The sequence below is a fragment of the Equus quagga genome, chromosome 19, assembly GCF_021613505.1.
Source record: "Equus quagga isolate Etosha38 chromosome 19, UCLA_HA_Equagga_1.0, whole genome shotgun sequence".
Classification (NCBI taxonomy): domain Eukaryota; kingdom Metazoa; phylum Chordata; class Mammalia; order Perissodactyla; family Equidae; genus Equus; species Equus quagga.
This window is the reverse complement of record NC_060285.1, coordinates 33,429,655-33,446,230: the sequence shown is the minus strand read 5'-3', so window position 1 is coordinate 33,446,230 and position 16,576 is coordinate 33,429,655. Positions and strand designations below refer to the sequence as shown.

At 33.7% G+C, this 16,576-nt stretch overlaps 1 protein-coding gene across 1 annotated transcript; it reads right to left on the bottom strand.

Moving 5' to 3' along the window:
* Positions 1–2,929: 2,929 nt before the first annotated feature.
* Positions 2,930–15,846, bottom strand: MGAT4C (MGAT4 family member C). The gene is made up of 4 exons (XM_046645921.1): positions 15,809–15,846; positions 12,285–12,437; positions 7,072–7,219; positions 2,930–4,071 (listed from the first exon to the last, which is right to left on the bottom strand). Exons 2-4 carry the CDS (start codon positions 12,429–12,431, stop codon positions 2,930–2,932), a joined length of 1,437 nt encoding a protein of 478 aa, XP_046501877.1. The 5' UTR covers positions 12,432–12,437; positions 15,809–15,846.
* Between the last annotated feature and the right edge of the window lie 730 nt (positions 15,847–16,576).

Here is a 16,576-nt window from a genome sequence, read left to right as displayed (position 1 = left end):
ATACAAATCGAGACATTATTTAAGGTACATACCATATTTTGTGCTTGAAACCTGTCAGTATCTTATTTTCATATCAATTAAATAACTCAATTATTAATGTCCCCTTCCATATTTGTAACAAAGAAAATAATATATTAAAAAAATTTACTGCAAAGAGAGAGATCATGCAATGCTTAATAACTGAATATAATTAAACCTAATAACTGTCTTTTTGCTCTATGCCTCTTAGACAAGATTAGTAGAGTCTTATTCTGAATTTATTTTTCTTTGGTGAGGAAGATTGGCTGTTCCTCTTTTTGCTTGAGGAAGATTGCTGCTTAGCTAATATCTGTGCCAATCTTCCTCTATTTTGGTATGTGAGATGCCACCACAGCATGGCTTAAAGAGTGGTGTGACGGTCCACGCCCGGGATCTGAACTGGTGAACCCCAGGCCACTGAAGCAGAGCACATGATCTTACACCACTAAGCTGACCCAGAATTTTTAAATATTGGAAATACAACATTGAACTATGTAAAGAATGTCTGGTCAGATTTTCTTTTTGAAAGAGAAAGGGGGTCCCCTTGACCCCTAACAGAGAAGCTTTCTTTGTCAAAGTCTTTTCCTTAAGTTGACCCACAGTCAACCTATAAAGAAAACATAAAGACATTTTTAGGTGATTGGCCAGTTTATTCAAGCCTGGTTTCAGTAGTGAAAGGATCAAATTAAAGATGAAATATGACCTTTTTGGATCATATTTTGCATTTATCATTCTCTAGCAAACATGCAATCTCATTGTCACCCTCAGCAATCTTTCTTGAAGTATTTTTCAGAAGGTGATGTCAGTCGCTGCTCTGTGAAATTGCCCCCAGAAGAATATGTAAAATTTTACAAACATTTCATGGAGTCTGCCCAGGTCTTGATATTATATGTCTTTGTTGTGTACCTTTTACCATTGAAACCACAGGGAAAAAATTGTAATTTCTGAGTTATATGTAGAATACTATACAACTAGCTAGTTAATAAAAAGGGTGAGAAAGGCAAGAAAACAGAGTATCTTTGAGTGTCTGGCTAGTAGCCTCCAAATTAAGGTAAAGTTATAAGTTAGTGGCAGTGTTCATCTTTTCTTATCACTTTAAGATTTATAGGTGCCATGAGATATTTATATTTATAGGTTCATGTTTTCCCTATCTAACACTATAGCAACTGTGTGCAAAGAAAATACACAGTATCAACAAAAGAAAAATATTTCCCAATTTTTTATCTGAGTTTCTAATTTAATTGGTGTGCATAGAGTGAATAAAATACTTCCCAATCTTATTTTGGACTGTAGCGCACTGGTGAGTCCTAAGGATTTTGTTTCAGGATGGAAGGAAGAACAAGAAAAATTCCTCCATCTTTCTCTGTATCACAGGTCTAGTCTTCACACACCCACCCACACATACACACACATATATATACACACACACAAATATTCATCTACATAAACACGTATTTGAGTCTTTCCATAAACACACCTGAAGTACTCTTCACTTCTCTTCATAACAAATCCCTTCGTCTTTACTGTTTGTCAAAAAATAGAAAGGATGAGACAAGCTCAGGACATTCTGAAAAACCAATGTCTTTAGGGTGCACTATGGTGCCCTGAATTGCTTTAACAGATACATGGTGTAGACACAATTGTCCAGTCCCTTACAGTGATATTTGTCAAGTTTGCTTATCACTTGGATGCATATGCCACAACAGCATCATTTAGGACACTTTAGAATTGTTCCAAAGAATGATAATATGACTTATGGAAGAATTGTATCAGCTATTTTCAGACAGCGTAACTTGTTATCTGAGACTCAGGTAGCAGGGAATAGAAGGCATAAATTACGTAAGGAGCAATCTCTAGATGAGGGAAAGAGCATTGTCTGGGTATCGGAACATCTGATCTCTCATTCTGGCTTTGCTATGAACTAGCTCTGAGCGTAGAAAAGTCAACTGATTTTTATGCTTCTTACTCCTCTCCTTTATAAGATGCCCATTTAAACTCCAAAAAAGTATATGATAAATCACAATGATTTCAATCACATAAATTTTAATACAAAATGTATAAAACCAATTTCAAAATTTTCTGCATATACTGAAAATGTTTGTAAGAATGAACTAACTATAGGCCTTCTCAAATTTCTTCTATTAAATGCAGGTACCCAATGTAACCTGAAAATATCGAGCATAACTATTCTCATTTGCAAAAGGGAAACTAGAAAAAGACTGCTTCCCACAGAAAATTTATTAACAATAGGTGCTCAATTAAATGTTTTTATACAATGAACAATGTCCCCTTTCATATAAATAATCAAGGGAGAGATTTTTTGTCTTCTTTGCCTTTCCATCACCCAACCTAAACACAAAATTCTGTTGTAAAGACATCACTTCCATGAGGAAGTATCCATTACAGATGTATAGAAGTCTATGGAAACCTAAGTTTACAAGAAAAAAACAGATTATCATTCTAACCAACTGCATATTCACGCAGATGCTTAATAAAAGCTACCTGATGATATAATGAAATCAATTCTTGAGGAAGTGTATATAGTTGGCAACTATTTTTCAAGACTTACCATCCAACAAACTAAATGTTTTCACTTTCAATCCTTCATGTTACCTTTTTAACATTCAGCAGAAATTTTAAAACTAACATGATAACATTAAAAAGTATAAATGAAAGTAGTATTAACTATGGACTGATACTCAACTTCAGAAGTTAAAATAAATACAAGTGTGTAGTAGAGTAAAATTATATTGACAATGTGTAAATCAAAACTGCCGAGACCATTGACTTTTCTTTTAAAATATCCCATCCATTGCTTTCCCTCCCAAGGACAAAGGCAGCAAAAGAGGAAGGGAGCAAACAAGGAAACAGGAAGACCTGCTTCAGGAATTGGACACATTGGTTTACTCAGCTAGGAAGTCCAAATGCTAATACTCCTAATAATCAGCCATTCCTTTTGTGTTTTGGTAACGTAAATCCTTATGCAGTGTATATCAAATGGAATTTTTTGATTCATATCTGACATTTCAAAGTTTCCATTTTTGAATTCCCCTAGTCTTACATAAGTAACACATTGTCTAATTCTTTTGAAACGTACGACATTTTCCCCAACATCTAGGGCTCCATGATGTAAAATGTCATTTTGCCGATCTTCTGTTCCAGTAGTCACTTTAATTTTTTTAATTACAATTGGATTTTCAAATACAATCACAAAGATGTCTCCTGTTGAAGGTGGTTTCCCCCAAAAGTACTCATCAACACTGCTATACGCCTTGCTTGCTTCATAACTTTCAAAAACATTCATGTTGGTATATAGGCTTGCAGGAGGGTTATCAGGGATGTCAAATGACTCCTCTTCAAAATCATCATCCTTCAGCTTATTCTCAGCCCCTTTATATGATGAATAATAACCCATGTGCTGAAAGAGAGATGGTTTAAAACGGATCACATTTTTCTGAGCCAACAGATCCCGGAAATGAGTCAGCAGCCAATCACAAGGCATTTCTTGATAAAACATTAATAAAAAATGTGCCAAACGTGGGAGGTCATGAGAATGGTAAAGTTTTCCAATGTAGCCAAGCTTAGAGAATTCAAGAGTTACCCAGTAAGTTCCTTCTAGAGATGTAATGACTTTCTTGATGGCAGTTAAGAAGTTTTTTGAACATCGAACATCGTCTTCAAGCATTACATAATAGTCTGAAGTATTGGCACAAAAATTAAGCAGAAACGCATAGTCTACATTTTGCTTGGAACGAAATCTGACTCTATCTTCTGGATCATTGTAATTTCTTTTAAGGCCATCCAGGATTGGGTAATACTCCTCTGGAGCATGTATAACTATTAATCTTCCTGCAATAATATGGTGGGCAAATTTCTGTGTAATATCCTGAACCATGACCTCACGCCAGGATGAATTAAACTCTGCCAGATGAACCACCACTGAAATCTCCTTCAGCTCTTCATAGCTGGATTGCTCAAAAATTGACCTGATTGTCTCAAGTAAATAGTTTCCTTTTTTTCGTTTTACTGACGAAAGTCCAATTGTAAGAAACCCTGAGCAAAAGAATTCAGAAGAAAGACAAGTTAAATGTGAGATAGGTTTTGAATAACAGAAAAAGGAAAAAAAGAAAGATATTTTCCCCTTAGGCCTGCTACTAAATGAAGTAAACCTAGTGAGGATTATGTATAGAACATTTTGTGATTAAAGTGTTATGCTAAATATATAAAGGCTGTACTACTTTATATATAATTGACATTTTCTATGAAAAAAATTGCATTTTAAGCACAATGATATATGAACTCTATTACAGTAAACATTTGCTTATGAAATTAAAAATATAGTTTAAAGCGTTCTGCAGTTTAATGTTCTCATATATGCCCATTATAGAAAATAGAGAGATATTTAGAGAACATCCATGCTATTTTTTTAAAAACCTGCAAAAGGAGAAGGGAATTCGCAGTTAAAGATGACAAATTCTTTTCAGATGATGAAAAAGAAAATTAAGGGTAACATTCTTTTAATCATCTTTAAATTTTTCTTAGAAAACATGTCATATATTTTCATTTTTCTTTGATCACTGTCATCTTGTACCAGAAGAATTCATAGCTGGACTTCACAGTTTTATTTTGAAATTCATCTAAATGTTAATTAGAATGCAAACGGTATCATAAGCTATTTTTGAAAAACTGCATTATTTTTCAAGTATATGGTACACTGTTCCAAGACATAAATATTACTGTTTTATTTATTTTGAAACACATTTTATAGTAATTTTGTCTGGACAAATTTTTATTCAGATACTTAAAATCTAAAATTAGAATTGGATATTTTTAGGGAATAAAATAAAACCCTGTGAAATGGCAGTTTGCTTCTGAGAAGTGTTAGATGTCATTCTATTGAAATGTTTCCACTTTTTAAGGCTCTTATTCTCACTATGACTCACCATTGAATAAAATCTCAGAACCACCATTTGGAAAATAGGGAAATGTTCGTATCCCCCAAGATTACTGTTTTAATACAACACCTACATGATATGATTTGTGTGGTACTGAATAAGCCCCTTCCAAGAAAAATCTTTTTTACTAGTATGTCAGAGAGGTAGAGATTTACACATTTTGTTTAAATGCTTGGGCTTACAATGTTGACTTCTACTCAAAAACTAATACGTTACCTGGTACCATTAAACTCCAGCCACCAGCCTTCATTAATGCTCAATAATGGCCAACACTTCCAGACTACTTTCTACACAAAAGGCAGGAGTCTATGCACTTAACCTGTAATATGCATCTTGAACATTCATAACAGTCTTTGGCATAGCTTTGTGCTTGTCATCATCCCTGCTTTATAGACGAGGAAAGTAAGTCACAGTGAGATCATGAGGTAATTTGTGCAAAGTGTGACACTTCATAACTGGTGGAGTGCCAAGATGGAAGCTGCCCTGCTCTCACCCTGTTTTATATTGTTTGCATTGTTTTATATTGCCTCTTCAGGGTAAAGCAATTGGCATTTGTGCAAATATGCATTAGTAAGCTTAGCATGGAAAGGGGGCATTAGTAATGTTTGAATAAAGGCAGTGTAACAGATGGAGATTAAGAAATAGTGGCAGTTTTATGCAATTAGAAGGAAGTTTAAGAACATAGACATTTGAAATGGTAGAATGAAAGAAAAAAAAAGATTTAATGAAAGCTGAATTAACTAAGTTAAAATTTCCTCAACCTAGTGCTCACAAACTCACTTGCACAAACACTCCCAACAGGGAACTCAATTTTGTGGTGTCCACACAATTTATTAAGAAATTCATGGAGTTGTTTGGAGGATGAAAGGGGTAGAGGGGCACATATGTATGGTGATGGTTAAAACTGGACTATTGGTGGTGAACATGATGCAGTCTATACAGAAATTGAAATATAATAATATATAACTGAAATTTATATGTTAATCAATATGACCCCAGCAAAATAAAAAAAGGGAAAAAAATATAATGTTGAAGAAAAAGAGAAAAAAAGGAAATTCATGATATCACTGCACTTGGTTGATTTTAAAATTCATATTTTTCACATAGAAATACTTTAAAATCAGGTTGCATATTACAATTGATGGCATCTTACAATTAAAACTGATAATGCTTATACTTTCTTAGTGCTACATTAATTCGATCGTGACACTTTCTATACTCCATGGCGTCTTGAAATCCATGAAATGTAGTATGTTACTTCTTGGATCTAAACCGCCTGTGATGGGTTGAATAGTTTCCTCCAAAAAGCCATGTCTATCTGGAACCTCAGAATGGGATCTTATTTGGAAATAGAATATTTCCAGATGTAATTAGTTAAGAATCTTGAGATTAAATCATATTGGATTTAGAGAGGATCCTAAATTCAATAACTGGAGTCCTTCTAAAGAAGAGGAGAGGACACAGGGAGACATGGGGAAGAAGGACACATTAAGATGGAGGAAGAGACTGGAGTTATGATGCCACCATACAAGGAAGGCTAAGAGCTACCAGAAGCTGGAAGAGGCAGGGAAGAATTCTCCCCTAGAACTTTTGGAGGGAGTGTGGGGCTACCCAGCACCTTGATTTCGGACTTCTGGCTCCAGAAATGTGAGAGAATAAATTTCTGCTGTTTCAAACCAGATAGTTTGTTATAGCACCTTAAGGAACTAATACAATGACTTTCACTATTTCAAAACTGGTGGCAAGTCATAAAAACCAAATTATTAGAGTTAGAAAATGTATCAAGATGGGAACAGTTATTTTTAAAAGCTAACTTTTAAAATTTAAAACAAATTGATTTTTCTTTGTCTCTCTATACAGTTCTACAGAAAACTGTTAAAAAGATCATACTACAAATAGGCATTTTAATTTTTTTTATTAATGGAATTGGATCAATGAATAACTGCAATTTACGAAGAGACATTGAAATATTTCCCAAAGAATATATTACACTGGTAAAGCCTAGAAACTTTTATTGCTATAAAAATGAAGCAAATTATCATTATTTTAAAACAATATATTTTACACGTTCTTGATTTACAAGTGTAAAGATACTTACGTTTTCTTTGTAAAGGTGTGGCAGCTAAGTAGCGATAGGTGACATTGATGGCTCCCGAGAAATTTGATAAATCTTTGAAAGTATGCACATAGCGTTCTGAGTTCAGTTGATGGGTGGATGTTTCCCTTCCAAATTGTTTGTCTCCTTCCTGAATGCCAAGGAGGAGGCAGAGAAAATAAATAAATAACAGCTGGTCACAGCTTAAATAAAGTTTCTCCTTATGCAGTAAATATATGGGGCTGATATGTAATATGGGTGTTATATAAATCTCAGTCACTGGGACCACATGCTGTCAATCATTATCTCTCCCCTGAATGCCTATCTGGAGTCTCTACCCTCTTCCACTCGATAGTAGACTTACATTTGCTTTTCTATCGCATACATTAGTAATGGCATCCTCTGGATAAAAAGTCTCTACATGAAGACTCCCACTGCCTTCATGTTAAAATTCAAATGCTTTACAATAATTCAAGGATCTTAAAATTTGACACTAATCTGTTTTAAAGTTCCATGTAAAGCTAATTGCCACTAAATTCCCCATTTTTGAGTCATATTAAGTATTTACTCTTCTTCCAGCACTGTCAAATAAAAGACCACACGTTATTTCCATGAGTGGGAAACTTTAGGAATGATTAGAAAGTATGCAGCAGTGGACATAAGAGTTGTATTTTGGATAATTCATTAATCAAGATGCTTTATTCAGTCTCTTACATGACCGCTAGAATCGAAGTCTGTTGGGAATGGACAGCCATGGTCCTTGTGACGTGGCAGTTTTTTCCAAGGTCTTTGAGGTAGCTCCGTTAAGATACATTTGTACCAAGTAAAGGAAATGTCTTCAGACCTTGCACAAGTCTTTCCCTTGAGACGTGTGCTTGTGTGTATGTGTGTGTGGTATTCTGTTGGAAATGAAGTCTGGTCCTTTTTATATTTAGGATCCTTTAAACTATTTGGTAACAGACTTACATCATTCAATCTTCAGGTAGGTTTATATCCAAGAAAACATATTCATATTCAGCTTAAAACATATTCTATTAACCATTAGTTGCTTCCTTTTTTCTCTCATCTCTGATATAAGTCCAATTGTAGATTTTGATTATTTAATCACCATTTGATGAAGTTCTATTGGCTATACATTATCAGCAAAATGATGACTTACTTAGCTTTTGTATATGGTTTACTACCATTAATAGGATATGTTTGGGGAAATCTAATTAAAAAGAAATGTTTCTTTTTTGGCAAAGTGTCTACTGTACTCTGTGGTGTTACATGGGTCTATTTCTGCTATTCAGCATAGAATGGCAGGTCAGGCATGTGCAAGCCATTAAGACTATAGAGAAAGTGAAGATATTAAATAAGTTTGGTCATCATATTATTTGGCTGTGGTCAGTAAAACTTTAATTAAACTCCTGCTCTAAAAAATTAGAATTCAAATACAAGTTTTACCTCAATTGAAACAGTCACTACTTCACCTCAAATTCATATGTCAATGGAAGGGGTGACTAACTCAAACTTTTAAATCTATGGCCAAACTGGAATTGTCTTAGAATAAAAACTGAGAATAGTGGCTATGACCGGGAAGAGCTTTCAATCTTGTCCTTGCTAAATCAAGATTCATTCTGAATATCTTTTCTGTATGTTCAATTATGTTTATGAACCTATATTTGGCCTTTAACACTGTATTTCTATATTTTATACTGCCTTGATAATTTGGACAAAGAAAATACACTTTAGTCTTTTATAAGATTTATAATGGATTGGCCATCTGTAAGTTATAGACTTTCAAAATATATGAAATTAAATCTTGGGTGCTAGATTTCTTATAAATATGCTAATTGAATATCCATTGAATTTTGATTATTTAAAATTTTTCACACAGAAATATTTTCATCTTTGTCTTTCTGAAAACTTATAAAACATCATTAAAGTTTTAAAATAAACAAATGTAGGATTACCAAAAGTAACCAGGGATTCAGTTTAGCCTCAACTATTTTAATAGGAATATAACAGTGTCCATAATCAATAGCGTCTAAAAGAAATACCCATAAAAATCACAGTAGTCACAACTCTGAATTCATTTTACCATTCTGTTCTTATGTGATGTCACAATCTAACAGAAGTGAAGGATATTGAATATTTCTTTAAGAATTCTTTCTTGAACATGTAAAAATCCAGACCTTTTCTGTGATAAGATAGTGTACATTCATCCTGATTGAAGGATATAATAGAATATAAAATGAAACGGAACTTATATGAAAGCACTTTATTAAATTCTCAAGAACAAGTTTCTTTACACATTTCAGCATAAATAAATAATGTGGCTTTCACCTGACTCAGCCTTGTTGGCTGCTTTCCAGAGGCATCTACCTGAACAGCCAGGCTCTCCCTGGATACCTTCTTTCTGTAGCTACTATGCTGTAGTGTATTTCTCAGTAACAAGACAAAGCTTTATGACAATCATTTTCTGGATGGGAATGCAATTCAACAGACTAGCTACAGACTAAATATATACTCTAGTGGCTACTTTGAAGATGCTCACAGCTGAGAGGCTAAGTTGATTGGGCATGCAGCGTCTCTTCTACTTAGCTTTCCTTGTAATACTATTTGTCTCTTACACTGAGCTCAGCTTCCTTTCTCACTGAAAGGCACATATGCCCCTAACATGTAAGCAACAGACTGAACTGCTATATGCGCAGGATTTCAGGCCACCAGTGGATTTTCTCGCCAAAAAGAGCAGAATAGAATGTGCTAAGTAATTCCAGAGACCTTACAACTTCTAATTGTTTACCTGATTTCTCTGAATTATGACTACTACTTCCCCCTGAAATAAGCAAGACAGAAAAAGAAAGACGCACTAACGTGCATGCTTAGAAAATTTCAGGCAGTGTGGCATTCTGGAGTCCCAAAAGAAAATCAAGTCAGATAACTTTATGAAAAATGAAATAAACACAGATAAAAGGGTCAAAAAGTGGGAAGTACTTAAAAGAAATTGCATTATATCCCAGTAGGGGGCCAGTTTTCCATAGATATTAAACATTTTTAGAACAACAAGCTTAATGTAATTTTACATTAACGATCTGAAGAAAGTTTCAAATCTTTATACGTATTAAGCTTTGGGATAAAATTTAGCTCAATACGCAATTTAGGTAGAAAACATCATTTAGTATATAGTGAAAAATTAAGCTGGTAAAAATACTGTCATTGAATTTTCAATAAGTGAGGGTGCTTGTATTTAACAATCATTTTAACCCACTTTTTCCGACTTAATAAAATTATTTAAAAATAATTTCAATGTTTAAAGCTAAGATGCAACCTCTTCTCTGCACCTAGGCTAACTTGCAAATTTGAGTAGTTATATGGCTAATGTAGCCAGAAAAAATTTCACTGAGAAAGTACTCTTTAGTTAGAGCTACTTCATTAAATCATAACTTTTATTAGGTGGCTAGGATCAATGTTTAGATAGGAACGTGTAAAAATTTACAAAACAAAGCAATAGCATTTCAGCTTCTTATGGATATATACTCTACTACTCCTTACACTTTTTATAGTGAATTTGGAGAGGTTCTATTCCAAAAAAATATAAGGAGGTTTGTTGCGTACAATGATCTTTTGTCCGTTTAAAGTGAAACATTGAAACTGCACTTAAAAGTGTTTCATAAATGCAGCAAGTCATTGAATTCACAAGCATCCTGCCAATAACATGTTTTTGATTTACAAGCTTTGATTTACTTCTACCAGTAGACACAGATGTAAGAAATAAATTTTTATTACAAAATTAAATCATTACTCAAGAGCTTCTCTAGTGAATTTATGATCTTTAATTCTATCAAGAAAAAGATAGCTGGATCACATGGGCCTTGCTCTATTATCCTTAAATCCAATAAACCTAATAATCAGGTTAAAAAAAATCCAAAGTGCATATCACTAGTAAGTTTCTCCAGTTTGCGACTAAATCCAGTTTACCTAAATCATGCCTAGTCAAATTTCATTAGTTTGTTGTAATTTCAACCATTGTGAATTGACTATGGATGGGAGAATGAAGTGTCCACCATATTAAGACCTATACTTGAAGGTAAATGGCCCAGGTAGAGTCAAGATCTAGGAATCTGGCAGGATTCCACCATCAAAAAACAACGCTAAAGGAAGCAAGATGCTTTACAGAAGACCTCCTACAAGGATCTGTACCAACTAAGATGATATGGTAGGTTCATAGGCTACAGAATAGAATCTGACAAATAGTAGATAGTTAACAAACCATGGGAAATGCTCTCTGTGGTTATTGTCAGATTCTTTCTTGCTAAGACATTAATTGAAACTTTCAGCATGCTTGCCTGATGGAAAGTATTCAGTCCTCTTTGTAACCAAAGGTTTTGATTTTCTGAAATATGTGAACAGGAGTAATACAAAGATTAGGATTTTTCTGGATATCTTAAGCTCAATTCAGATAGAAAAAGTGAATAAGCAATAATGTCCATATTATTCCCATCAGACATAAAATGATGTGATAATTATAACAACAACAATAAATAATAGAAACAAATTGAGTTCTCAGAATTAGCCAGAATATGCCATTTTATTTATTTCCACAATTCACTTAAAAATTCATTTGTATATTGTCTACTAATTTTATCTTTTTTAAACTACTGGTTTTCACATTAATATCTTTAGTTCCTGAGGTTCTATATTACTTTTCAGTGAATATAGATATATAACATGGTGGCCATTTAGGACAATAAAAATCGAAACAAGATGTCACACTTTGTAATAAAATATTCCTTCTTAATAAAATAAATAGCACAATTAGGATAACTAATTAGACAATGGGATTTTAAAAATTTTGATGATAATACAGGAAAGTAGAGAAAGTAAGGAGTAATATGTTAAGCATATTTTGTTTATTCTATATATTTCAAATTCAGGCTCAAAAATTGTAATGGTTCTATATAATATTAATTGGGCATAATGATGAGAGCTAACTTATTTGTAATTAAATGTATTAAGTATTAAAGAAAATATTGCAAAATAAATCAAAACAATTGTAATGTTAGTAAGATGTAATTAACACAAAAGGTAGCTAGATAGAAAATCAACGTTAGAATTTTGCTCAAGCTAAGGCTATCGCAACAGCCTGGGATTGAAGTGAGGTTACAAGTGGACTGAGTCTAGTTCGACTTAGGTCTTATCTGAACAAAAAATAATCATTCTCCCAAACTCACCAGCACGTAGCTATCTTCAATGTACAAGTTCATAAATAGAAGGAAAATGACAAGAACTCCCAAGAAAGACACTGTAGAACGTTTTCGCAGGCATCTCATTTTATCCAGTGTCTCAAAAATATATTTCATTTGATGAAATTTAAACATTCTTTCCTGTGGAAAAGAGGCACAGAATTACTAACAATTAATTTTGGATGCAAATATTTCCTCATCATATATATCAAAAGCTTCACCCTTCGAATGTTTTAACGAAAATTGTTTCCAACTTCATACATAAGGTTGGCACAGATTATTAATAGATTAACAACAGGTCAGTGCAGTGATTTGTATTGATGTGCAGTAAATCAAAATGAAAAGCAAGTCTCAAGGTTATTTCCGAACAAATACACATCAGTAACAATAACATAATAAAAAATAATCCTTTGATGAGAAACATAATAAAAATAAAAGAGAAAAACAAACATTGAGATAACATCTACCTACCCATATTATAATGTAACAAAAATGAGAGAAACTGAAAGTATGGGTCTAATACTGATCCCACACTAGGTGCTTTGAAAAGAGCTCCAGGGAGGGAATTTGGGTGAAAGAAAGATAAGTCACATAGGAAGTCAAAGTTTTGGAGATAAGTCCAGACATATTCAAGAATTTCTGAGTTATAATTGCTTTGCTTATTTTTCTAATTATTCTTGTTAATCAGAGTAAATCCTGGAGTAGCATATTTACATTGCCTTATTTGATCTACTGACTGTAAGTGTGGCTGTTTATAATAACTCATGGACAGCAAAAAGGCAAGATTAGTGAAGAACTACTTTTTTCCCATTTCATTCTTCTATATTTGTGATATCCTCCAGGCACAGATTCATTTAGATTACTGATTGTTCCTTAAAAAAATAAAAACATAGCTGAAATGACCAAAAGACTAGTTAAATCATATTTGTCTAAAATCAAGTATAGTCTGGAAATTGTGCCACCTTGAGTTCTGTACTGGGTCTCTCCAGATTCAGCTTTAGAATAAGTATTTTTGTGCTTAAATTGCTTCAGGAAGTGAAAAAGGCTTGGACCCCAAACTCTTAGAACAATGTCTAGGACATGGCTGGCAAAAAATGTCTCTTCAATGAATTAATGCAATAAAGAATTTATGAATCCTTATAAATTATAGGAAAGAATATTAGGAACAGGGAGAAAGTCTTAACAAAGGCAGAGAATGGAAGAATTCTGAAAAGATATATTCTAAGAATTGTTGTCTACTGGCATAAAAACAAACATGTAGATCAACGAAATAGAATAGAGAGCCCAGAAATAAATTCATGCATATATGGTTGATTAATCTATGACAAGGGAAGCAGCAATATATAACGGGGAAAAGACGGTCTCTTCAAAAAATGGTGTTGGGATAACTGGACAGCTACACGCAAAAGAATGAACATGGACCACTATCTTACATCATACACAAAAATAAATTCAAAATGGATTAAAGACTTAAATGTAAGACCTGAAACCATAAAACTTCTGGAAGAAAACATAGGCAGTCAGCTCTTTGACATCGATCTCAGCAATATTGTTTTGGACTAGTCTCCTCAGACAAGGGCAACAAAAGCAAAAACAGACAAATGGAATTACATCAAACTGAAGAGCTTTTCAAAGCAAAGAAAACCATCAACAAAACAAAAACGCAACTGGGGCTGGCCTGGTGGCACAGCAGTTAAGTTCATGTGCTCTGCTTTGGCAGCCTGGGGTTCACTGGTTCAGATCCGAGGCACAGACCTATGCACCGCTTATTAAGCCATGCTGTGGCAGGCGTCCCACATATAAAGCAGAGGAAGATGGGCACAGATCTTAGTTGAGGGCCAATCTTCCTCAGCTAAAAGAGGAAGATTGGTGGCAGATGTTAGCTGAGGACTAATCTTTCTCAAAATAAAAGAAAAGAAAAAAAAGGTAACCTACTGAATGGGAGAAGATATTTGAAAATCATACATCTGATAAGGGGGTTGATAACCAAAATACATAAAGAACTTATACAAGTTAATACAAAAACAAAAACCTGAGTAAAAAATGGACAGAGGACTTGAATAGATGTTTTTCCAAAGAAGACATACCGTCAGCCAAGATGCACATGAAAAGATGCTTAATATCACTAATCATCAGGGAAACGTAAATCAAAACCATAATGAGATACCACTTCACAGCTGCTATAATGGCTATTACCAAAAAGACAGAAAATAACAAGAGTTGGAGAGGATGTGGAGAAAAGGAAACCCTCGTACACTGTTGGGAATATAAATTGATGCAGCCACTTTGGAAAACAGTATGGAAAATCCTCAAAAATTAAAAATAGAACTACCATGCAACCCAGCAATCCCACCTATGGATATTTATCTGAAGAAAATGAAAACACTAATTCAAAGAGGCATATACACTCTTATGTTCATTGTAGCATTATATATGAAAGCCAAGATATGGAAGCAAACTAAATGTCCATCATAAGATGAATGGATAAAGAAGTAAGATATATATATCTCACATCATATTTATATATATATGTGTGTGTGTGTATATATATATATATATATAAAACATATACAATGGAATATTACTCAGCCATAAAAAAGAATGAAATCTTGTCATTTGCAACAACATGGAGGGACTTAGAGAGTATTATGGTAAGTGAAATAAGTCAGCCAGAGAAAGACAAATACTGCATAGTTTAACTTATATGTGGAATCTAAAAACCAAAACAAACAAACAAAACAAAAACAGACTCATAAACACAGAGAACAGGCAGAAGGGAGAGCGTTGGGGGAGTGTGCCAAACAGGTGAAAGGGATTAAGAGGTACAAACACCCAGTTATAAAAGTAATAAACCATAGCAATGTAATGTACACATAGGGAATATGGTCAACGATATTTTAATAATTTTGTATGGTAACAGATAACTAGACTTGTGGTGATGATTTTATAATATAGTTAAACATTAAATCACTATGATGTATACTTGAAGCTAATAGGACATTGTATGTCAATTATACTTCAATAAAAATGTTTAAAAATAAAGTTTATGTGAGTTCCCTTAAAAAAAAAGAATTGTTCTTCATTTCCTTTGGCCATATCTTTCTCTAGTGATTCTTATTTTCCTTGTTGATTTGTAGGAGTTTTAAATATATGTGCAGAAATGCACAGATAAACACTAATCTTTGCTTATGTTGAAATTATCTAAATATCTTCTTCAAGTATTTCTTGTATTTTCTTGTTGGTAAGACTTTTGCAGTATAGAGTTTTTGATGTCAAATTTGTTTCATGGTTGTTGGGTTTTTTGTACTATATTTAAAAAATCCTTTCCTATCTTGATGCTAAACGGAGAATTTCCTTTATTCTCTTCTAGCTTAAAGAGGCTTCCATTGAGGAAATTTGGGGAAAACAATTCTTTAAAAAAGACTATGATTGATAGTAAAATACTGACAATATAAATTCATGATAATATGGTGATAATAAAAAGAAGAGGGAAAAAGAGGTAAGCAAGCTACCTGCCACAGTTGGAGGTGATCACTGCACTATCTTGTAACTCTAGAAACTCGGAATTGAAAAGGAAGCACTAAAATTTCCCTCTGAATTTCCAGGAGGAGCTGTATTTCACCCACAGTTGATGATGGATATTTTCAGATACCAGACATCAGGCAGCATTGGGCGATGAACCCTGAGAGAAAGGAAATGAAAGAAGTAAGCCCTATGATTTCTCCAGTTTGGGGCTGGGGGCCATTTTCAAAAGGCAGCACAGGACATTGATGGAAGAAACTGAGGAAGATACAAACAAATAGAAAGATATCCTGTGTTCATGGATCAGAGGGATTAACATTGTTAAAATGTCCATCTATAGATTGAATGCAATCCCTATCAAAATTCAAAAGGCATTTTTCATAGAAATAGAAAAAACATTCTAAAATTTGTGTGGAACCACAACACATGCCCTATACCCAAAGCAATCCTAAGAAAGAAAAACAAAGCTACAGCCATCATGCTTCCTGATTTCAAAGTATATTACAAAGCCATAGTAATCAAAACAGTACGGTACTATCATAAATACAGACACATAGAACAACAAAACAGAATCAAGAGGACACAAACAAACCCATGCACGTACAATCAACTAACATTTGACAGGAGAGCCATGAATACTCGATGCAGAAAGGACAGTCTCTTCAATAAGTGATTCTGTGAAAACTGGATATTTGGAGGCAAAAGAACGAAATTGGACCCCTATCATTTTGATGTAACACCATACCAAACAACTCATT